This window comes from Monodelphis domestica, chromosome 4 (assembly GCF_027887165.1).
Source record: "Monodelphis domestica isolate mMonDom1 chromosome 4, mMonDom1.pri, whole genome shotgun sequence".
NCBI lineage: Eukaryota > Metazoa > Chordata > Mammalia > Didelphimorphia > Didelphidae > Monodelphis > Monodelphis domestica.
In genome coordinates, this window is record NC_077230.1 from 304,695,117 (window position 1) to 304,721,002 (window position 25,886).

Here is a 25,886-nt window from a genome sequence, read left to right on the forward strand (position 1 = left end):
TGCCTTTTAGAATATTTTATTCTAAGATTTCTTCTTTTTTATGGTGGTAGGTCCTGATAATGCTTCACTTGTAACTTGATGTCTTTCTTTCTGGTACCTTGCAATTTTTTTGTCTAGAAGCTCTAAATTTTTGCTGGGAGTTTACATTTGGGGCTTTCTTTCAAGAAATAATCAATGAATTATTCTATTTTCATTTTGTCCTCCTGTTCTCTGCAATCTGCGGTTTTCATATGTGATTTCTTGAAATACAGAATCCCACCTTTTTTGGAGGATCAGGTTTTTAGGTAATCCTGGGATTCATAGATTATCTCTCCTTGACTCATTTAACATGTCAATTGTTCAGTTAGTCAAAAAACATTTATGAAATGCTTACTATGTGTCAGGCTCAAGAGATATTAGGACTGAATATGTAGATCTGAGTTATCTACATAAAGGTGAAAATTGGAACTATTAGATTGCCAAATGAGAGAGTAATAGATGGAAAAGAGAACCTAAGAGCCTTGGGGAATACCCACTATTGATAAACATAAGCAGGATGGATATCTAATAAAGGAAATTAAGGAATAGTTGGGTATATATATAAAAGGAGGAAAAAGTGTTATAAAAACCTAGAAAAAGTATCTATGAGAAAAGGGTGATCAATAGTATAAAAGACAATAGAATGGTCAAGAATGATAAAGATTGGGGAAAAGGCTATTAAATTTGTCAACTAGGAGATCATTAATGACTTTGAAGAGAGAAGTTTCAGTTGATTGATAAAAGTCAGAAGTCAGATTGCATAGGATTGAGGAAAGGAAGAAGAGGCTTCAATTATAACTAGGCTTCTCAAGTTTTGCCATAAATGGGAGACAAGATATATATGTAAACTAATTGTAGGCAGGACAATAATTACATGAGATTTTTGTTAACTTCCTTGTATATATGGTTGCCTTTATATTTCTGTCAGATACTGTTGTCCTTATCACCAGTCATATGAGTCTGTCTTTCACATCCAACAGGATGGAGACAAGTTTGCATTGTTACCTTACAGCATATCAACTTCTCATTTTCTTGAAAATTATTTCCATTTTACTCCCTAGAGTAACATCTGACATTTTTTGTGGATATTTTTTTATGTCCCCATTGTTATTTTATGTTAAATAAAACCAAATAAACCAAATTTAAAAAGGAATTAAAATAATTCCTTCTGTTTTTCTTCCAACAAGTTACTCTTTTGCATTAAATTATTGTGTCCAGTCGAAAAGAAGGGTTCCCTCTTATAATATAGTTTCCTAATGTCCTATGAAACTCTAAGACTAGACCATGAACTGGTTATTCAATCATTATTATAAAATACATATCATGAATGCATTAATACCCCATTCATTTTTAATGCATGAGAATGTCTTATCAGAGGTCTGGTATTTTCAAAGCTTAGGAGCTATTTGACATTTACTTGGATGTTTTCATAACCACCCCACTATTAAATTAAAAGGTCTCTTATAAGCTGCATGTTAATAGCCAAAGTCAGTTAAACTGTTAGATTTTTTGAAGGATACAGGCAATTGCTGTTTTTATAGCTTTCATTTTTTTTTAATTTTGTATAACTTTCTAATTATACTTAGATGCTTCCAAGAAACAGAAATTAAAGCTTTAATTACTGCCAACAGGAATGTGTGTAGCCTTAGGAAAGATACTTAGAACTTAATTTCAGCTCTTGAGAAATATCAAAGATGGCACACAGTTCAGTCTCATCTGATTTGGATAGCAGTGATGTTTTAAAATTCTTGATGAAATCATGTTGGTGTGGGTTGGTTGGTTTGGGAAAGTTGTTTTAATATAATTCTGTGTTTTCTTAAAGGGCACCAAAAAGCCTCTGTCAGCAATATTTACAGCATTCTTTCCTTTTCTCATATAATTTCATAAGAGCAGTGATATCATCTAGTAACAAGGACCAAAGAGGGGCAGATCTTACAGAAAACAAGAGGTCTATGGCTCTGTTTTCCCAAGAATTTGTGTCCCAAGATCAGCTAAGGTTGTAAACCATGGAATCCTCTGTTTAGAGTTAGAAATAATCTTGAAGGCTCACTAAATACTCACAAAAACCTCGCCTAAGATGCTCGCTACAACAAATAGTACTGCTGTATCTTTTCTAAATTCCCTTTCCATGGCCTCAATGCGATGTGAAGGTGACCTTGGATTCTCAATGGCCAGACTAGTGGAATGCAAGCTCTGACAGGTCCTCTAGTGCCAGAAAAGTTTTCAATGTGTGTGTCTTCCTAATGACCACTCTAGCTAATGAAGGGACCAATCACAAAAAAGAGTCTAAAGTGTTGAATTTGGGTGTGGGGAGACCATAGCAATTCATGAAAATGTTCTAATAGAGTGTGGTGGTTTTACAGTTGGTATTCATGAGAAGGGAAGTGCCTACTAGTGATGGGATGGATACTTAAATATTGATGCTGATAATGTCCCACTTAGGTTATCTAAACAGTCATGTTGTTGGCAGAGAAGGCCTTTGCTTTCCTTCCTTCCTGTCTCCACCTGGTTTTGTGGAGTTATCCCCTTTTCCAATAAGTGTAGAGATATACCTCATTCTTAAGGTATCAAGTTTGCCAAGTGCTATCGATGTTTGGGGCTGAAAATCCTCTTATATTTTCCATATTCTTACAATTGTGGAAGCAATGACAGAAGGGCTCCATATTTTCTTCCCTCTTGATGTGAGAAACTTCATTTTTAAACTAGCCTCCACTTCAGCATAAAGCAAGCAGGTACACCTAACCCCCAAATCTTTTCTAAGGTCAGCCACAGAGCCACTCTAACAGACTAGCAGTTAGCAAATGTTTGGTCTCCCCGTCCCAAAGCCAGCTACCTGACTCTCATTCTTTCTTCTTTTTTTTTTTAACAACCCTTACCTTCTAATTTAAAGTCAAAATGGATACAGAGTAGTGATTCTAAGGCAGAAGGATGGACCAAGGACATACTCTGAATACACATCTAGGAAATGTCAGAGGCCAGATTTGAACCCAGGAATTCCTGACTTCAGGCCTTGTGCTCTATCCACTGTGCTGGCCCTCTCATTGTTCCTTAATACTCTCTTTATCTGGGTTAAAAGTTACTTGTCTTTAGAGCTCACTGGCTAACTGGAGATCTCTTGATAAATCAATCTATCTCTACCATTACTTATAATAACAATAAAGGTTTTCTATTCTTATCTTTCTTTCAAAATGAAGAGCTATACTTTTACCAAGACACAGTGAAACTGGTTAACTAAATGACATAGCATTTGCCAAACACCAATTCAACACCAAGAAGCAGGCAACCATTAAGTAAATACAAGGGAACAGTTCTTCCAAGGCTTAAGAAGAGTTGTTAAAACACTGGTATAATTAAATCCTACATCAAGGCATTAGCTAATTTCTAAGAGGTATGATGTCAATTGATTTTTGGACACAGAATTTTTCAAGAGACTGTTGGAGGGAAATATTCCAATATACATAATTGTAATGTATTGAATTGAAAAATGTATAGCATTACTGACATTTGAACCATTCAAATTAGCATTCTAGCTTATTTTTAAAATTAGTTTAAGCTCCCCACTTCTCTGTAGGAGCAAAAGAGGGTTATGGATATGGAATATTATATGATATACAATCAGACTTACTTGTTATGTTTGTTGGACTTTTTCTAAATGGCTTCTTTTTCTTTTTTTCTTCTATGGTACAGGGGAATGCCTTGGCCTTGCTGTATGAGGCAGGGACATATTTGAAATTGAGGGAAGTAAAAAATTAAAGGAATTAATACAATTTTCACAAAGTTGGTTTAGATAATAACACTATAATTTTATTTTGAAAATTCTTATCTATAATATTCCATAGAGATTATTTTAATCATCTTAATTTGTTAGAATAAATCTATAAGAATTTGACCAAGGAAAGGGAAACTATATTTGCCCTTACAAATACGTATGAAATTTTGCTTTCGTGACCACACTGGTTACTTCAGTGTATATGTGATTTCTTGGGGGTAGAGTGAAGGCACCCCCTCCAGTGTTATACATTTCTATGTACAGCTTACCTTTTATATCATTTCTAATTCTTATCTTTATCCTTCCATAAATTAGGATCTGCCCTAAGAATTGGTGATAGTTAAATATTTGGTGAGTAGAAGTCTACCATTAAGACTATCTTCACTTTTACCACCAGGCTAGCCTACCTCCTTTTCTGGACAGAGTCATCCCAGATAGTACTTCTCTTATGGAAGTCAATGCTGGGCATATGCTGCAGCTCATTCCTTTTCTCTATACATCCTTCCATTGTCCTTTGTACCATCTAAAATTCTTATGTGACAGTAATGAAGCATTATTTCAAATTTATTATATTTATACATGTATCTCCAAATATAGCAAAAATTATCTAAATACTGTTTTATTAATAAAGATCTTCTGAGTAAATATGATGTACTTGTGATTGCTTTATTTTTGTAATCCACTATAAAAAACTTCCTTGCTGATGAATGACTTATTCATTAAGGATTGATTAAATTTCAAAATGCCCATCTTCAAATAAAGACATCGTTTATGTGTTGTCTAGTTGTCTGCATCACTGAAGGTGCTGTTCTATTCTTCCTAAGTTGTATAGATGACTATATCATAAATTTTTTATTTTTTTATAATTATTTAAAATTTTGTCTAATTGATTAATTTAGAGCATTTTTCTAGGCTTACAAAAATAATGTTCATTCCCTCCCCTCTTCCCGACCCCTTCCCATATCCGAAGCACAATTCCACTGGGTTTTACATGTGTCTTTGGTCAAGATCTATCATAAGCTTTTTAGATAAAATTATAGTGTGTTGTGAAATTGTTTAAAAAACAAAGTAGAAATCAATATCTTTCCTCTGCCCCTTTTAGGTATGTGTGGACACAAAAAAGCTTTTAGAAATTTTTGTTTCCTTAAGGGGAAGGTGGGCAGAGATTTGAACTTCCCAAGGTGTGAAAAGCATAACTGAGACCTGGACTTTTCCTATGAAAATACAAAAAACCTCTACAGTATTCCAGCAAGAGAACATAGTTTCATTTATTTGATGGGCTCAAACAGCAGTTCTCTTTCATTGGCCCAGCAGGGAGGAGATCAACCTCAGAGAAAAGCCCACTGTGTAGACTAAGAACTAAATCTGGGCTTCCCACGTAGAAGTCCAGAAGTCTGCCACCCAGTCCTTCCTGATTGCATGGGGGTTAGCAGGGAGTGTGAGGAATAAGCACAGGAGCTATTTATTACTCCATAATCGGTATAAAGCTAGTATAAGACACTTCACTTTGGTTGTCCATATCATCTTTTGAAAATGAAATATTTCAAATTTACCTTAAGAAGAGCAATAAATGAAGTCTCTGATACTTGCCACTATGGTATGGTGGAAGTTCTAAAGGGCTTGTTATTTACTTTTCTGGTTTGTGTTTTCTTGCATTTGATAACATGATGTGAACTGATGTTTCTGTTTAGTTAGGCATACACTCAGCAACATAGTTTAATGTTTGTCCCTAAAATGAAATAATTTCTCTTCTTTCTCAAATCTTCCCCTCAAAATGTCTCAACTAAAAAAGACTTCTCTCTCTGTCTTGAACGTGGCTCCAGTTACGTCTTCCCTAATTTTGCTTGTGATCATCCTTATGCTTGGAATGCCCTCTATCTCCATCTCTTCTTGCTGATTGGTTCTTAAATGCTACCTTTACTATGAAGGCTGATACTACAAGCTAGAAGTTAATCTGTCTATAATCTGACTTCATAGACTTTCCTACTCGTTGGTTAGTCAATTAATTAGCATTTAGTCCATCAGTCAACAACTATTTATTGTGTGCTAACTATTTTCCAGGCCATTAAAGGCTTCTTGCAGTATTGGGGATTTTAGCAGAGATTTAAAGAAAGCCAGGAAAGATGAAGAGAAAGTTTCAGGTATGACTGACAGATAGTGAAAATGCCCCAAGTCAGGAGTGTCATAGGCAGGGACTAACAAGGATGATCCAATGTCACTGGATCACAGAGTCCTTGGAGGGGGAAATAAGGTGCAGGAAGAATGGAAAAATAGGAAGGGTCATGTTATGAAGTCAAACAGAAGGGGGCAGCTATGCTGCTCAGTGGATAGAGAGCCAAGCATAGAAATAGGAAGTCCTGGATTCAAATTTGACCTCAGACACTTCCTAGCTATATGATCCTGGACAAGTTACTTAACCTCCTTGCCTATCCATTACTGCTCTTCTGCCTTGCAGTCAATACACTATATTGATTCTGAGATGGAATGTGTGAGGTTTTTTTTAAAAAGCCAAATAGAAGATTTTATATTTGATCCTGGAAGTACTAGGGAGGCAACTGAAGTTTATTGACAGAGGAGTGGCATGGTCATACCTGCACTTTAAGAAGGTCATTTTGAGAGATGAGCAGAGGATGAGCTAAAATGGGGAATGGTCTAAGGTCAGGAGACCTACCAAAAGGTTAATAGTCTAGGCATGAGGTGTTGAGGGCCTTCACCATGGCGGCATAAATGTTAAAGGAGAAAAGGGGATTTAGACAACAAAGGTACACATGACAGGACTAGACAAAATACTAGATTTTGTCAGTGGAAAATGAAAGAGTGAGAAGTCAAGAATAACACTCAGTTGTAAGCCTGAGTATCTGGAAGGATGATGGATGATGCCCTTTACACTAACAATAAACTTCAGAAGAAAGGAGGCTTTGAGAGGAAAGATAATGGTTTTGGTTTAGGTTTGTTGAGTTTAAAATGTCTACTGGTTATCCAATGTGACATATCTAACATGCAATTAGAGATGAGAGACTGGAGATCAGGAGAGAGGTTAGATATGAAAATCATTAGTTTATGTATGAATTGAATCCATGAGAGCTGCTGAGATCAGCAAGTGGGATAGTATGGAGGCAGAGTAGAAAAGGGCCCAAGACAAGGCCGTGAAGGACACCCATGAGTTACAGGTATGACTAGGATGGAGATCCAGGAAAGGGGACAGAGAAGCAACCATCAGGCAGAAAACTGTTCTGAAAACCTGGAGAGAGAATATCAAGGTGAAGAAAGCAATCAACAATGTTATGGGCTATAAGAGGTCAAAAAGAATAAAAGCTGAGAAAATTATATATGTTCATTACAGTATCACTGATAACTTTGGAGAGAATTATTTCAAATGGATGATGAGGTTGGAAACCAGACTGCATGCAGATTGTTAAGAAAAGAATGAAAAAGGAAGTAGAGGTACCTTTTGTAGGTGGCAGTTTTCTTGTGGAAGTTAGCCAGAAAAGATTGGGGGCACAATGGATGTGAGAGCTTTTTGAATACATGGAAGTCATTAGAATGTCCATAATCAATATGGAAGCAACCAATAAAGAGGGAGAGATTGATATATGATATTAATATCATGGTGATGGCAGAATTTTAGAGGAGACAATGTGCTGGTGAAGATGGGATAGAATGCAATCACTGGTGCATCCAGAAGGGTTTGCCTTGGCAAGGATAAAGCTACATCTTCATATGAAATAAGTTTTGAAGAAGGAATAGTCATAGAAAGCATCTAAGTGATGTGAGATGAAGGGAAGGGAAAAGAGATAACTCATGTTGAATGGGGTAATCCAAGGCAGCAGTTTGGCGGGGCAATATTTTTTCTAGGATAAAGAGGCAAGGACCGCAAGAGAAGAATGTAAAAGTGAACTGGTTTACTAAGAGGCAAAGAAGGGAAGGAAAGAGAGGTTTACAAGTGCAACAGGCCTAGGAAATAACAGAGTTGAGGGTATTGGAGATCTTAGTGAAGACAACACCTAGTTGCAGTTGCAAACCAAGGAATAACAACAGATGATAAGATAAAGGAATTTCAGAGATCATGAACATGGATATGGAAAACTTGAGGGTGATGACAACATCAAAGTTATGGCCATGTCTTTGTGTATCTGTAGTGGAATGGAGGAGTAGATCATGGGAAATGAATAAGTTGAAAAACCGAGAGATCAGAATATTTATGGGAAGATTGTTGTGTTTGCTTAAGTCCCATAATATGTGAGCAAGTTTGGGGGTAAAGAGAAAGACTGAACTCATTGAGGAAAAAGGAATGTTTCTTGAAAGTCAGTAGACAGCCACCACCAGAATCTTGATTGGATAACAAATATATATATATATATATATATATATATATATGTGTGTGTGTGTGTGTGTGTATATATATATATATGTGTATATATATATATAAAACAATATAGATTGCATGAACCCCAAAGGATAAGAGATTACTGAGTATTAGTGGGAGGAGAAGCTGCAAGTGGCAGTGGGAAGCAAGCAATATTCCAACTGTCCTGCCATGACTAATGAGTCTTGGGTTTGAGAGGAAAAGTGCAACCAGTGCTAGAAAGATGAACCAAGGAAGCTGTGTCATTAGTAGGAAGTTGGATGTCAGAGAGTGCAGAATGGAGGGAGCAAGAAAGGGAAAGGATTAAGATTAAAACCAATTTGTTACCTGTGAAACAGACATTACCAAGAGCACAGTAAAAGGGTTGGGTTGCTTTGTTTATTCAGTGTTGACTTTGTACTAGGCACTCTCCTAAGAAAAACTAAAAATAATTTCTGCCTTCAAAGAGTTCATCATTAATAGGGGTACTAACACATTATATATAAGTCAAAACATAAGAGGTAAATACAGAATAAATAGAAAATAACCTTAATGGAAATGGCTCTGGTAACCAGAGAGAATCAGGAAAGATCCTAATGTGTACCTTTTACATTTTAGTTTGTATTATTTTTTAATTTACATTATTTTTCTCTGAAACAGTTTCCCTCACAGAGCAATTTCTTCTTTCTAAAGAAGCATTTTCAAATCTTTTCTGGTTTTCATATATTTAATTCTCCCCAAAACTTCTAACCTAGAATAAGTCCCTGGAGCCATCTTCTATTTTCTAAGCTAAGTTAGATCACTGGATCCAGAAGGATCCCTGAATTTGAAAGCCGGCTTTATAGTCAGTCAGGCAGCAGTGATAATAACCCTCAACTTTTTTTCAGTTAAGCTCCTGTCAGACAGAAAGTGGGTGAATGATTCAGAAACTTTTTTAAGACCGGAATTAATTTGCTGGTCAACTAATATACTAATTACAGTTAAGCAGACTTTTTCACAAGATTCAGTTACAAAAGAATAACTTGGTAGTCATCCAGGAGCACTTGGTTGGCTCTGGTGCTCCAGTGAAAGAACACCAAGATTAATAAGACAATCCATCTGGCGTGTTGGGGGCCATTTACACAAAGCAAGAGTGCTAGGCATTTTTAGCTTATCAATAGGGACAAAAATGTCAAGTGGTTAACTTGCCCAGATAGTTGATGATAACTGACTTCATGTGCCTGACAGACATCACAGTTTTCGTGATATCTTTGAATTTAATTGTTTCAAGTATATTCTTCTGAAGACTTTTGGGTTCTGTGCCTTTCTTGAAAACAAAGTTCAATGACAAGTAGATGCTGCTGAAGCAGGTTTCTATAGAACAGTACATTTGTTAAGGCCCTAAAGGAATGAGATTTGAACTCTGCATCCATATTTTATTCACTGAATTTCCTTCCAGACACCAGGAGTCTCAGTCATTTCCTTTGGATTTTAACTTCTTTTTTAATGCCCAAATCTACTTTTCTGGGTTGAAGTTGCAGGTCAAAGTGATGAATTGTTTGTTTGTTTTTTAAATATGGGATAATTTGGGTTAATGAGTAATTAAAAGAAAAAGGCATTATTTCATAGAGGCAAAGTGGTAAAATGTGAAAAAAAATCAGTGATTGCAGTCAGAGAACCTGAGTTCAGAGCTAACATTTGATTCTTACTCCTTTGGTAACCAAGGATAAGTCATTTAACCTCCCTGGGCCTCAGTTTCCTCATCTGTAAAATGAAGAGGTTGAACTAAATGACCTCTGAGGGCCTTTCCAACAGTGATACTATAAACTCAATAATTTACTCAATCTAAGCAAGTAATTTAGCTCCTGAACTCCACCTTTGTGTACATTTAACTTATTCATGTGAATAATAAGTAGTGGAGAAAGTGAGAAGTGGAATATATTGCCTCCCTGAGTAGAAATAATACAGCCAACCTACCATATATTCATGATTGTATGTAGGAGAGAACATAAAGTATGTTATTACTCAAAAATCCCTCCCAACTAGTAGCAGGCAATAACTTTTTTTGGAGTGGAAAATTTATACAGTGCCCCGCCAATGTCAACACCATCCTCTACCATGAGTGTTGGTCCCCAGTCTTCTCCTTCCCTGTGGGAAAAAGGACTGAGCGTTACAGCTCAGGGCACACGGAGAGGCTCAGTTGGCCACCTTTTGCCCATTATTATACAAAGAAGACCCAAAAAATAATTATTTTAGGGGGACTTCAGAATTGTGGCTCCTTGGCTGGATATCTGAAACCCATAGGCAGCATTTATTCCTGTTAACGAGGGGGTTTGGGACATGATGTAAGCCTAGCACCACCTCTATCCACTTCTTTATTTTGCATAATTGGATGTAAGTAGCTTTTAGCATAGTGTTTTAAATGACTTGGTAAATGGCATAAAATTAATGCAAAGTTTTCCATAAAACTTGGCAGACAGACAGCTTTGAAACTTGTGCCTCCCTGTGCAATCAATAACTTGGCTACTTCTCTTTATGAATTTTTATTTCATCTTCCCACCTCCTCCCTGGCACCTGTTCTGTGGCCATTTTGTCCCAATGGGTAATAGTTAGGGGAAAAATGTTTGCCAGCCCCTAAGAGCAAATTTCCTTTCTTCTGTATTAATAGGTATTTTAAAGAGCATTTATTAGATCTATTATTATTATTATTATTATTAGAAATTCCTGAAAATTTGAGGGGCAATCAAACAAAGCCACTGTGAACATTCCTAAAGAACAAGGATATTTTCTTGGCTGGCCTACACATGCACAAGGCATATATTCTGTTTTTTGAAGGACTATCTTTGGCTTGGAGAGAATACAATATGTCCTATAGATTATCTACATTAACTGAAGCCCTATACCCTGTGAAGGGGAAGAAAATAAGTATTTATATAGCATGCACTATGTGCCAGGGGTTTTACTAAGCCGTTTTTTTTTTACCATTATCTAATTTTATCTACACAATAACTCTTTGGAGATAGGTGCTATTTATTATCCCCATTTTACAGATGACAAAACTGAGGGAAACAGATCTAGTGTAGGGGCTAGATTTGAAAAATAATGATGATGACAGTGATAACAATGATGTAAACATTTGCATAGCTCTTACTCAGGGCCAGGCACTGTGCTAAGAACTTTACAAGTATTATCCCATTTGATTCTCAAAAGAAACCTGGGGGTAGGGGGGTAGGTACTATTAGGCTAGATTTGAACTCAGGTCTTTATTACTCTAGGCCTGACCCCGAACTGCCTAATGTGACATGGCATAATTTATATTTGGACAAATAAATGCCAAACAAACTTAGATTGGGCATAAATATTCTTCCTCAAATGAATTTAATACAAATAAGAAATAAATTGCTGTGAAATCTATATTCAAAGAGATATTTAAGACTAATAAAAGAATTAGATTTAGAAAAAAAATTGATAGAACCCTAAGTTATGGTTACATAGAATTGGATATAGTCTAGATCAGAGGAAGGTCCCCAAAGAGTTACTTCATCCAACAAATGCCTGATGTTACCTCCTAATGCAGTGAATACTAGCCCTATGCTTAGGTAAAAGTATTAGAAAAGAGCCTTTTTCTTGTGGTTTTAGATCTGGGAGATCTGGAGTCCTTTGTTTACTTCTAGGTCCTTTATCTCTGTCTCTGTCTTAACTTCTTGTCTCTTTCTGTCCACCTCTGTTCTGTGTCTGTCTGTCTATTTCTCCCTTTCTCTATTTGTCTCTGCCTCTCTCTCTCTCTCTCTCTCTCTCTCTCTCTCTCTCTCTCTCTCTCTCTCTCTCTCTCTCTCTCTCTCTCTCTCTCTCCTCTGTCTCTTTCCTTTTCACTTCTCTCTGTCTGTCTGTCTGTCTCTCTCTCTCACACACACACAGAGAAAGAGAGAGGGAGGGAGAGAGAGGGGGGAGGGGGGGGGAGAGAGAGAGAGAGAGAGAGAGAGAGAGAGAGAGAGAGAGAGCCAGAGAGAGAGAGAGAGGAAGAGAGAGAGAGAGAGGAAGGGAGGGAGGGAGAGAGAGAGAGAGAGAGAGAGAGAGAGAGAGAGGGGGGAATGCACAGACATCTATGCTTTTTCCATTGAAAAGCCAGCCTCACCTACAGCTGCAGGATTTGCTGGGTTTTTTACATTTTATTTTCATTTGTTATTTAGGAAGACAGGTGGTACAGTGGATAGAATGACAAGCCTGAGATCAGGAAAACTTAAGTTCTAATGTAGCCTCAGACATGAACTAACTAGCTCTGTGGCCCAGGGCAAATGACTAACATTCTATCTGCTTCAGTTTCCTCATCTGTAAAAGGGAGATCATAATAGCATCTGTATCCCAACGGCTGTTGTGAAGATAAAATGAGATATTTATAAAATATACTTACCATAATGTCTGACATAGAGTAGATACTTAATAAATACTTGTTCCTTCTCCCTCCTTTTTTTTCTGTTCAAGAAGGGCATAGAGTGATAAACAGAGAATGGGGGAAAAGAATTTGGAATTCTCAGGCACTGCACACAGACCAATATACAATAAAGTCAGAATAACAAATGGAGAATTTATGTATTTTGCATATGGGCTAATGTTATATTTTTTTAAATGTAAGAAAATTTGTCTTCTACTTATAGAGGCAAAAAACAGTATTTTACATGTGCTCCACAAGCAGAGAAAACTTTATTATAAAATATAATAGTCCCCATTAACAACTCTTATCTGTGTTCTTTTTTTTTTTTTTTAGGAAAAGCCATTGACAAAATCTCTTCAGCGAGGAGAAGACCCTCAGTTTGATCAAGTAAGTGGAATTGTATTATGTACTATTCAGCAATATATTTTATATGTTTTTTAAAATGCAGAATCCTCACTGCCAAGTTAGTGAGTAATTGAAATATGGTTATTATTACATTTTGCCAACAAGGGAAACTGAGGTTCTAAAAGATTAAGTGATGTTATACTGAGAAAATTAGAAGTGTTTCAGGGGGATTTGAATCCAGATTAGTCTGACTCTACATTCAGCAAGATGTCAAATCTTAAAAATATTCAAAACCATCAAGTGTCCTACTTTATAAACAAGCCTCTGAGCAACTGTCAAATAGCCACCACAGCTAACTATAAAATAACCATGGACTCTGCAGGATTAGAGAAAAGATAATATTTGACCAGAGTAAATCATTTTAATATATTTATTTAGTCTTTTTGCTTTAATTTTGTTAAAATTTCTATATTAATATACATGGGTAATGTTGGCCTATAACTGTTTTCTGCTTTCTTCCTCACTGGCTTAGGTATTATAACTGCAATTTGTCTCATAAATAAGATTCAGTTGACTGTTTTTTTCATAGTTATTGAAAATAAGTATTAACTACTTTTCAAATATCTGATAAAATTCACCTGAACAATATGGGGGGGGTGGCAATTACTGAAAGGTTTGCTCTATTTCTTTTTCCAATTGTACTATTTAAGATCTCTAAGGTATGCTTTATTAATATGAATATTTTGTATTTTTGTAGGTAATCATCTATTTTCTTTAAACTCAGTTTTGAGTACATTTTATTGCATCTTGTGTTATTCTAATAATTATTTTTTATTTCTTCTTTCTTGTAAATATACCTTGTTCATTTTTTGTTGGCAATTTAATTTTTCTTTCTTTTTTTAAAATCAGATTAACCATGGGTTTACTAATTCCTTTAGTTCTTTCTAAGAAGTAGTTTTTAATCTTGCTCATAATTTTTGTAATCCTCGTTTTCTATTTCATTTTTCTCCTTTCAATTTAAAGATTCCCTTTGTGCTTATTTTGAGTTAAGTTCTTGATTCTCTTAGATTTTTTTATTTGTACATTCAGTTCATTAATTCTTTCTCTTCTATTAATGTATGGCTTACAAGTATGATTTTCCTCTGATAAATGCTTTTTTTAATGAATACAAAAATAATTTTTAATTCTCATCCCATTCTCTTTAATGTAATTCTTAACTTTTTCTTATGTGTTCATTGACTACTCATTAATCAGAATACTACTATTAAATATTAATTAAGGGTATAGCTTCTGCTTTTGTTATATGTATTAATTGCTATTTTTATTTTGTTATATTCTAGAAATGATACATTTAGTATTTTTTCTTTTTACATTTTACATATGATTTCTTTGTTGCCTAGAACACGGTTTATTTTTAACATTTGTAAACGAGCACTTAGTAAATGTTTATTCCCTTAACAATATAGTACCATATGATGTTGAGAATATGTATGGTCTTTAATATTTCCATTACTAAGATAGCATCTTTCAAATCAAACTCCTACAACTCGGGCTTCTTCTCCCCCTGACCCTCCTCCTGACCTCATGCTCTGGTGGTTCTTTCTCAGGAGGCTTGGATAGGATGCCATACTCTAATTTCTGACATTCTTTGATTCCATCTAATTTGATACTTTATGCAGGACCAATAAGCTGTAACTAAATTACTGTCATTCAGAACAGACATCCTGTTTGGTATCAGTTCACTTTCATCTAAAGGCTTTCAGTGATCTTTCACACCTAGTCCAAGTCTCATGTTTGATTGTTTGAGACATGTTCTCACCAATAAATGTAACAAAAATAAGTATGGGGTGCTTCTGGCAGCTCCCTTACAAATGTGATATAAAAATAAAAGATAGAGATAAAACTAAATCTTAAGAACAAAACAATGTATGATAACTGATTGATCTGATTTCTTTTTTTGATAAAGCTCACTAGATAAGTAATTACAGGTGTAGCTTTCTCTCAGAACCAAGCACCCTACATCTCTCAGGGGTCTACTGCAATGATGACAAATTCATATAGAAACTGGGCTCACTAAATGGCACATATGGATACCTGGGGGTGCATATGGACTTAGAAAATCACATTTTAACATTATCTATGTTCTTTAGTATTTTATTTATTTCATTAAATGTTTCCCAATTGCCTTTTAATCTAGTTTCTGTCTCCAGAGTATATGTTTGACACTTCTATTCTAAGATACCTTGATAGATTTCTGAGATTTCTCTCCTCTTTTGCTGTTCAACCAAAACATCCACTATCTACACTTACTTTTAGGGGCTAGTACTAAGTATCAGTTCATATTAATCACTTAATATCAACTAGATTTTATAATATGATTTTTTTTATTTTTAAAATATAGCAAGAACAAACATATATTTCCCCCCAAATCCTCATAGACACATTCCCCTGTACAACCTCATTGTCTAGTGGTCAGGGAACTTAATTCAGATCTTACATAATATTAGTTCCACCAAGTGGATAGTGTTGTATTACTGATGGAGGAGTGCTCATCTCAGCTTCTGTTGACCAGAAGGTCACTCCCAAAAGTCACTTTTGTTCCTCTGGACAGTGACGCTGGACAATAAAATTTGGTCTGGACCCTTAACTCCAGGATTCCTCAGACATGCTCTCCTGACTTTTAAAAAATATACAAGGTTGGAGACTCCACTCTCATCTCCTAGAACAGAAAAAGAACTAACACAGAGGTCCAAGAGTGAGGCTTGTTTCTCAGGGCGCTCTGGCCTTATAAGGACTTATCTTTGGAATTCTGCCATCTGTGGAGGCTGACAATGAACCAAATAGCTGAAAACACAGAGGCAAGAAAGACATGATGGAATCAAGCAAAAAGGCCTTTTGAATATCTTTGTAGTCAATCAGCCTCCTAGTCACCATGTGGCTACCAGACTACAACCAGTTACAGAATGAATGCTTGAGACAACTCCAAAGTCTCTCCAAGCTACTTCCCTTACACATCATTGTGACTCCTGAAAGCTAGCTCTGCAGCTTTTTCATGAATCAAGATGCCCTCCAAGGCACTCGGTGAATTTTCCAAAACTGCCTTACACAGAGAAAGTCATATTGTTTACCTATATTCCAGTGAAACCGTTGACATTTCATGCAGTTTTCATAGATAAAATGGAACAGCATAAACAATAAAATAGTATAATTCTGTGGATTTAAAACTGTTTAAATGACCAAAGAGTAGAATTAATAGTTGGATTTCAGCTAGGAATAAGAATATTAAAATATTTTCTCATTTGATTTGGAAGGAGGTCTCTCCCTATGGGTGGGATTATATAACCTCTGAGCAGTCTTCCAACTTTCAGGTTCCAAGATTCTTGGGAAATGAGATGATCTCTTCAATCCATTTTAACTCTAAATTCTATGATTCCATGAAAATCAAGATTGTAGAGAGTATTATGTCATGGAAACTGATAAGATAAAGTATGTGAAGAAATGGGGAGTGGTCAACCTTATGAAATGCTGCAGAGAGGTCAAGGAAATGAAGACTGAGAGGAGATGGCTGAACTTAGCCATGAGAAAGTTGCTGGTGGTAGTGGAACCTGGGAAGAATTATACAAACTGATGCCAGATAAAGAAAGCAAAACAAGAACAATTTTTACAGTGATGACTAAACTATAAAAAGAAACAACTTTGAAATACTCGGGAATTCTGATCAATACAATGACCAATCTCAGTTTCAGAGGACCCATGATGAAACATGTTACCCATCTCTTTACAGTCAACAAACCATTATTAAAACCTGCTATGGGCCACTCAGACACTGTGCTGAGCCTAGGGGAAATGAATACAAATAAAACTGCCCTCAAGATGCTTACAATCTCATAGTTGAACACAAACACACAAAAGGAAGCCAAAAAGGAGAGAGGGAAAAGGATGCCATGATGGAGGATTCTGAATAAGTCAAAACCAAGTATAGCTTTTAGAAAACAGGGAAAAAATTGTCCTGAGATTTCAATCAGAGGGGCAGGGGGTGCTAATGAGATATATCAGGCAAATTGAATCCTTGAAGCATGATGAGATTTTCTGGTGATGATTTTATTGGAGAAGGAAGGCATGATGGAGAGTTTTTTTAAAAAAAGTCTAAAAGCAGTGGAACTGGTTGGAAATATTTCTTTAAAAGAATGTTACTGGTGACCTTTGGGAATGTTATTTCAATGGTATAATTGCTAATTATTGACATGTAGAATGTATTTTGTCTAGGTATTCAATGTTAAATAATGCCTAAAACCTCCACATGTACCTTATGATGACTGGCAAAGCTTAAATATGCAAGTGATGGATAAGAATATACTCATTATACCTGTAAATGCAAAAGGAGAACTAAGCTCAAAACTGTATCCTCAGTTTATCCAGCGTTCTTTTTTTTTTTTCATTTTTCTAGTTTCAGAACCTTATGGTTTTCAAACTCCAGCAGAGAAATGAAGGAAGGGTCTAATGATAGTTCAGTGAGAGGCAGCACTCCAAACCTGGCACATCCAGTTATTATCATTATTATTACAAAGCATTTTTGTTGCACTTTAAGATTTGCAAAATACTTTACAAGTATTACTTCATTTTATCCTCACAATAACCCTGGATGGTAGGTATTGTTTATCCCCATTTTACAAACAAGGAAACTTGGGGAGACTGAGGTTTAATGCCTTGCTTAGGCTCACACACCTAGTTATGCATCCAGGATCAGATTAGAACTTGGGTCTTCTTGACTCTAAGTCCAACATTCTATCCACTGCACCACTTTAACTGGAAGGCTGTCTACCCACGACTCCTACTTCAGTGAATGGTTTGCCTGGGTCCTTGGCACAAACGTGTCAGTGATGCAGAGAAAAACCAGGAGTTTTATAGGGAGGTTCGGCAACTCTGGCTCTCTCATTGGTTCTTCATCTCTATGTCAGAGGTAGTGGAGGCTCCAAGGATTGACTAGTGAGAATCCATGTAACACAGGACTGAATGTTTCTAGCATAAATTTTGGCAGAGAATCATTCTAGAAAATGGGGATAAATTGGGATGCCAGGCAGGAAGAATCATGTGTATAAGAGAGACAATCTCTTACCTACAAGCTTTATGACTATTCAGAGGGACTCCAAAATGGGAGATTTTTTTTTAGACTTGCCACAACTGTTTTCCTGCCTCTTTTTTTTAAAGCTTCTGAAAACACTATCAAGCCTTTTCTTAATGACTCAGGATTATCATTACAAACATCATTTGTTTTACTGGGCTGAAATACTGTGCTACTTCTGAGGACTATCAAGGTCTCTACAGCTGTTGGCCCCTATGGTAAACCTTAGACTGCTGTATTTTTATAGTTTTGTGCCTGGTTTTTTTTATAGGCCTCTCTTCTTATTTATTGTTAGCTGACATTTTTCAGTGCTGTAAAAGTGTCTGGCTCTAAGGGCACCTTCCTCCTGCCTGCCCACCCAACCCTTTCATCAGGGCTAATTTGCTACTTCTGATCTTCTGAAGACTGAGAAAACAGATAACCAAGCTGGTTAGAACGTTGTTTACAAAATGAGGTTACTGATTTCACACCATCTCTGCTGGTTTATTGAGGATCTCTTGTGTAAAGGTCATTGTGTCAGGTATTGGGAAGGATACAGATAACTGTAAAATAGTCCCTGTCCCTGTCCCCAAGGTGCTTAAAGCCTATTTGGGGAAATAGGAAACAAAGACATGAGCATAAATGATAATGGAAGCTTTCATTAACAATTCAAGATTACAAAAGGAATGATGCCACAAGGAAGTACCCAACCAAACGTGTAGACATCTAGATGCTATAATAATTCAAGAGGAGAGAATTCCTCAAGCTAAGGCCATTTGTACACTTGTTTATAGAATTTGTATAGATGACCATCTCCATTTTCCACTTCTTTCAGTCCTTCATAGAACTGCCACTATAATCTTTCTTAAAAAGCATCAATGGCTCAGACTCACAGAATCTCATAATTAATTAGAAGGACTTTGGGGACCGCCTAGAGCAGTGGTATCAAATTCAAATAGATGGTGGAGAGCCACTAAATTGTACATAAGGATCTCTACAGACCACATACTGACTCAGAAATCACATATTAACACTATGTTCTATTTATTTTTACTTAGCTTTGTTAAGTATTTCCCAGTTACATATCAGTCTAATTTGGGCTGCATGTTTGACACTTTTGATCTAGTCCAAACCATCCTTGTCTGTCAGGGTTTTCTTGCCCTGGATCTAGAAAGTAAGAACATTTGGGGAGAGGATATCTGAAAAACATTCACCTTAGCTTCTTCATGAACTTGATGTAGCCTTCTTGAACTTTAGTCCCTGTATTTATGTGTTGGGAAATTGTCCTCATCCCTGGATGCTATGGGACAATTAGCCTTTTAAAGAAAAAAAAAAAAGGATACAACTTCTTAATTGTGCTACACTTTCCTTTTGCAATGTGAGGTCACGATGACCTTCAAAGTTTCCCAATGTATCTTCCATGATTTCTAGAACATTTGATTGGATATTTTTGCTAAGTTCTTTTTCATTTCAGATCATTCATTTCCCACAATTACTTTTTTTTCCCATTTTCCCAGTTTCTTGATAAATCTGTTTATTCCCTCTCTATTCATGAGGAACATAGTGAAAATGATATCCCCAGACTTTATGATATAGATTCATAAATATATGTATCACAAATATAGATTCACAAAGTTTCTGATAAGGAAAGACAATCTCAGGTAATAAAATAGTAATCACATCCCTAATAGAGAAAGATAATTCAGTTCTCCCTGTGTAGCACTTATTTTTTATTCATATTTCCTATGAAAATAGATTCCAAATGTAAACTGACATGATATATGCAAAACAATCATGAAAGCTTACCTGCCATAGGTTTTATATCCATGGCAAGAGAGGAAATTAAACCAAGAATCAGCAGAGTTACATTCAAAGTACAAATAAATGCACCATTCAGATCCAGATCAGCCTGAGAAATAAAAAATATAGAATGTCTCCTAAGAGTAATTATTAAAATAGTTATGTGTGAATTTTTCCTTCTTTCATTTACCCAGTACACGATGCTTATGAAAAAATAATGTCAGAGCAACAGCATGAAGAGAAGTTTCATTTAGTTTATTTATACATTACATGCCAAAAAAAATATTAAGAAAACATTTACATAAAGTACATGTGGGCCCCTGTGCACACCAGGATGTAGTTCTGTGCTTTCTGCAGCCCTTCTATCCTCAATCTGTACAGGGCTGAGCTCGTTTCTGATGGAAGGACATGATATTTAAGGGCAACAAGGACGGATTTGTCTATCAGCCCACTCCCTTTCAGCCAGCTGCAGCACAGAGCTAGGATTCATCTCACCATTGGCTTTTCTTCCAGTAAATGAAAGAGTGGAGCAACCAACAGGGTGGCTAGACCTTCCTCCCTTCCTGTGCTAAGGGAGCCAGGATTTTTGCAAATTCCACCCTTCCTTCCTGACTGAACTTAAAAAAGAGCAATGACAGATTTTTTTAAACTCACACACAACCACTCTATGTTGACCTTTTATGCCTGTTCAGGGAGGCTTCTGTAAATTTGCCAAGGAAAGTAGGCCAGGTAGATCCAATACCAAGAATTGCTTAAGGGTGACTTTTCAAGGGTGACTAAAATGATTCTAGCTGAGGCTTCATGATGATGAATATTGACATATGCTAAAAAGAAATGTACAGTCACACATCAGGGAAGTCACTGTCTACACATTACTGAATGGTTTCTCCAGAGGTCTCTAAGTGTCCAAAGGACATTTTATTTTATTTATGGTGACATCAAAGAATGCTTGAAAAATGAAGTTTTTTATAAATACTTGGGTAGATTGTGCCTAAGCCTTGGTGAGTCCTAAAAGTCACTAGCATATATAATTTCAGATCACTGTTAGACAGATAAATACAGACAGATAGATGAGAGAGATTAGAGAGATATAGATAGATAGATAGATAGATAGATAGATAGATAGATAGATAGATAGATAGATAGATAGATAGATAGGGAAGCAGACAGGGAAAGATGGAAGGTGATAGATAGATAGATAGATAGATAGATAGATAGATAGATAGATAGATAGATAGACAGACAGACAGACAGACAGACAGAGACAGATAGGAAAATAGACAGGAAAGATGGAAGGTGACAGATAGATAGATAGATAGATAGAAAGATAGATAGATAGATAGATAGACAGACAATAGATTAGATAGAGATTAGAGAGATAGATGGATTGATAGATAGACAGATAAACAGACATAGAGACACAGACAGATTAGACAGATAGAGAGATGGATAATAGATTTGATACACAGATAGATTAGATAGATTAGATAGAGAGATAGATAAGAGATAGATAGAATAGATAGACATAGAGTGACTAGAGAGACAGAGACAGAGAGATGTGGATCTTCTGTCAAGACCTGGCATACCAATGAGTAGAAATTTTTGTTGTTGTTTACCAGTCTTTACAACCTAAACTCCAGTAGGAATTGAAGGGAAAAAATATTTTTCACAAAAGCTCCTTAATATAACTCCCTTCTGCTCTTGGTTTCAGCAGCTAAAATCCTTTTATTAGTGCTTTCTCTTAGCAGAAGAGTCTTTTTGAGGGGGAGGAGTAGATTTTGGGATAATTCCTAGCCTTTTTTCCTTTTTTGCTGTGAATTTCTTGAATTAGAAACTATTATATTAATGATTTTATAAGCCGGGTTTTTTTTTTAATTATCCAGGCAGTTCCCAGCTTATGAATGAATACTACACTTTAAAAACCATTCATGTATATAGACTGGGGATGAGGACTGGAAGTAGGAAAGGAGTTCAAGGCCTAAAGCCTCTCTCCTTTTGGGGACAAATGCTCTTTTTTGTTAGTTGAAAACATCTGGAGAGTAAGTTTTACTGAGACATGTGATTTCTCCTATTCCAATGAACAGGTGTAGGGCATTAATAAATTATTCGTGCCCTGGGATGTCTACCCTATGGCAGCTTATCACCTCTATATTGCTTCTAAGCAAGCCCCAGGGTCAGGGAAATGCTATCTTAGAATATGTTAGAAGTTAGAATGAATTTTCATATGAAAATTAAACTATAAGTAGTAGTTAGGCATCGTTGAAATAATACTATACATATGTATGTGAGAAATGAAAACCAGAGTGGCTGTGAGTTGCCATCATTACTTACACAAGTAAATGACAGAGGTATAATTTGAACCCAGGTCTTCTGAATCCAAAGTCACGGCTCTTTTCACCATGCTACTAAGAAGGTAGAGCAAACTAGTAGAGAAAATGTCCAAATGAGAAGAGAATAGAGGCTGAATACTTTAGTCCAGGAAGCATGATTTGTAGTACTAGTCAAATTGTATAATGTCAATAACCATCTATATCATCATTTGAACATTTGACATTGTGCTGATCGTACAAAGTCCTGGAAAAAATAATTATGCAGATGAAATTAGTTGGCAAGTAAAAAAAACATATTAGTTGTAATTTTCAAGTAGTATATGAAAGAGCTATGCATTGACTAAGTCTCTATTTGTACTGTGGTTAGTAGAATATTTGTTTAATTCATATCCAAGAACAGCAAGAGAGAATTATACAAGATGAAGAAAAAAAATTAAGTATTCAAAGATACTGAAATAAGTAAGAGAGTAAGTTTATCCTATACAATATATATTATATGTGATATAATATTGCAATCATGTATATTGGATTATATGATCCTATGTGGTAATATAATTCTATGATATGATAGTTTGTTTAATTTCTTTACTGATTATTTTTAGTTTATGATAGAGAAGTAGAAGAAAGCAAAACCCAAAGGTACTTTAGTTTCATCCTTGTGTTTTTAACCAAACTAGAGACAGGCAGTCATATTTTCCAGCCTCTGGTTCATGTCCTGGCATCGATCTAGAACAATTTTTTTCCAGTCTATAAAAGTTTTACTACTAAAGGTCCTTCTTGACACCTATTAACTTTTTAAACTGAGTCCTCCTTCTTTATCCATAAACCTTCTCCAATACTCAGTCTTAGAGTACAGATTGTAAATTTCTAAAAAAAGAGAAAACAGAGAGGGCGAGAAGAAGCTGAGAATTACCACAGACCAGGACTAAACTTTACAGCAAAAGCAGTTAGCTATGCTCTTAAAGAATAAGAATTGAGGACAGCTACATAGCTCAGTGGATAGAGAGCCAGGCCTAGAGAGGGAAGGTCCTGGGTTCAGATTTGGCCTAAGACATTTCCTAGCTGTGTGATCCTGGGCAAGTTACTTAACCCCCATTGTTAGCCCTTACCATTCTTCTGCCTTGGAACCAATATATAATGTTAATTCCAAGACGGAAGGTAAGGATTTGGTTTGGGGTTTGTAAATTAAAAAGAATGAGTCTATTAGGTAAATTTATATTTAGTAGAATAAATTTTGAGTTCTTGCCCTTTGTCATTTTTGTAATAATGTGTGATGGTACTATTTTGTTCAATTGCCAACCTATAACAGAAATTTAAACTACACTAAAATCCACACTCAAGTGTGCACAGTTCCTGGTCTACAGTAGGTACTTAATACATCTTTGTGGACTGATGGATTACTCCAAACCTCCTGAGTCACCAAGTCTGGGTGCTGAGGCTGCAAAAGGGAAAGGTATCCACAGCTTAAAAAAAAAAACAAAAAAACCTTTTTTTCCAGTATAGGTCATATTACAAAACACTAGATTATATGACCTCTGAGGTCTTTTCATGTGTTATAGGCTAAACATGCCCTGTTCTTTCAACTGATCTAAATATGGCATGAGCTCAAGGCCCTTACTTAACCATACTGGATGCCCAAATCTTTTCATCCAGCCATCATCTCTTTCCTGAGCTCCTTTCTCCCAGCACCCAGCTGCACATCTCTACCAAGATGACATATAAGAATAAGAAATTTAACATATGTAAAAGGGAATTTATTTTCGCCCAACTCCTATTATCCATCATTCCTCCTAACACTTCTATTTTTATCAAGGACATAACAATTCTTCTTGTCACCAAACCTCAAAGTCTAGAAGTCGTCCTTTATTCTTTACTCTCATTCACCATCCCTTATCCAGTCATTTGACAGATTTTATAGATTCTCCTCCTTCCACAACATCCATCATATCCATGCCCTTCTCTCCACTGCCATAGTCACCACTCTAATTTGCACCATAGTGCATCTAAAATGATACAAAGGTTATCATTTTAAAGAAACTTTGTTTAATTGTTTGTTACAGTAAAATTCTCAGGCATTTTCCTCCTTCCTTCCTTCCCTCTCCTCTCTGCCCAAGAGAAGTCATCATTTGACAAAAAGATATATGGACATACAAAAAACGGTCTTGCTTCTTTCTGTGTATCAGTTTTCTCTCTGGAGGTGGACATACTCAAGTCATTCTTCATATAATATTTCCCTTGTTGTATAAAATGTTCCCATGGTTCTGCTCATGTTGCTCTTCATAATTTCATGTAGGTCTTTAATTATTTTTTAATTAATTTGTTCTTACAGCATAGCAATGTTCCACCACAATCATATGCCACAACTCTTTGGACATAATTCCTAACAATAGTTTTCTAGTTGGTCTTTCTACATACAAGCTCTCTTTTTCTATTCCTTCTTCCATTCTAATGTCAAACTGAAAAGTATAGTTCTGACCATGTCTATCTTCTACCTAAGAAGGATCATTGATTCCCAGTGCTCCCAAAGATGAGCCATAAACTTCTCTGCTTCACATTTAAAGCTCTGCACACATTTGACTCCAACCCATTTATCCAGGTTTTGCTATTGTTCAGTCATTCAGTCATGTCCAAGTCTTCATGACCTCATGAACCCTATTGCCTTTGGAGTTTTTTTGGCAAAGATACTGGAGTGATTTGCCATTTCCTTTTCTAGTGGATTAAAGCAAACGGAGGTTATTTCACTGGCCTAGGGTAACACGGAGAACTTGGGGTCTTCCCTATACCAGACCCAGCACTCTATTCATTAAGCCATCTAGCTTTCCAAGCTAATTATACATTATTGCCCCTCATACACTCTGTATTCTAGCCAAACTGACCTATTTTCTCTTCACTATTATCCATGCTTCCATAGAGACTGGTTCCCAACCTCCCCACCCCTAGTCTAGAGTCCTCTCCCTCTTTATCTTTACTTTTTATAACCCCTGGCTCCTTTCAAAGCTCCACCTAAGTGCCAGGTCCTAAATTGGTCTTGCATGATTCACCCAATTATTAGTGTTATCTCCACATCAAAAAAAGTTTAGTTTGTATTTACTCATATATATATATATATATATGTATGTATATGTATGTATGTATATGTATGTATATATGTATGTATTATTTTCCCCCAGTAAAGCTCCTTGAGATTAAGGGATGTTTTTTTTTTCTTTGACTTTGCATACTCATGACTTAGCAAAGTGCCTAACCCAAAGAAAGTGATTTATAAATGCTTATAATTGAATGGAGATCTTTGATACCATTAACTGAAGGGGGACTCTCAAGATAAAGGATAAAATATCTTATGTTTTCATAATTGTTGTGCTTTTATTCCTTTGTTAAGAACTTTATTAGTACAGATTGTGGGGGGGCTCATAAATAATCTGTTTACAATTAAAGACTAATTTCTAGAATGAGTGAAATTAGAATCAAAGTAATTAACATTATTGAACCACAGAATTATTAGAACATAAAGGGTTTCTGTCAGTATTGATAGGAATGTAGTCATTCTTGGGAATATAGTCATAAATAAAATGAATGTGATTGCTGGATAAAAATGGAAATTTCACAATAAACATACTTGGTTATACTTTCTTGAAATAAAAAATCCCTACATAGATAATTAAATGAACATTTTTCCTTCTTCTTTGCTGGATAAAAATGGAAATTTCACAATAAACATACTTGGTTATACTTTCTTGAAATAAAAAATCCCATCATAGATATTTAAA

General features: G+C 35.8%; 1 protein-coding gene across 10 annotated transcripts in view; it reads left to right on the plus strand.

The window, feature by feature from the left end:
- FRY (FRY microtubule binding protein) overlaps positions 1–25,886 on the plus strand; it is a 502,970-nt gene that overhangs the window by 263,265 nt on the left and 213,819 nt on the right. For all 10 annotated transcript variants that reach the window (XM_056825142.1, XM_056825138.1, XM_056825143.1 and 7 more), the window contains one exon: positions 12,877–12,930. In XM_056825142.1, the coding sequence (XP_056681120.1) occupies positions 12,877–12,930 (54 nt within the window). The remainder of the gene's footprint in view (positions 1–12,876; positions 12,931–25,886) is intronic.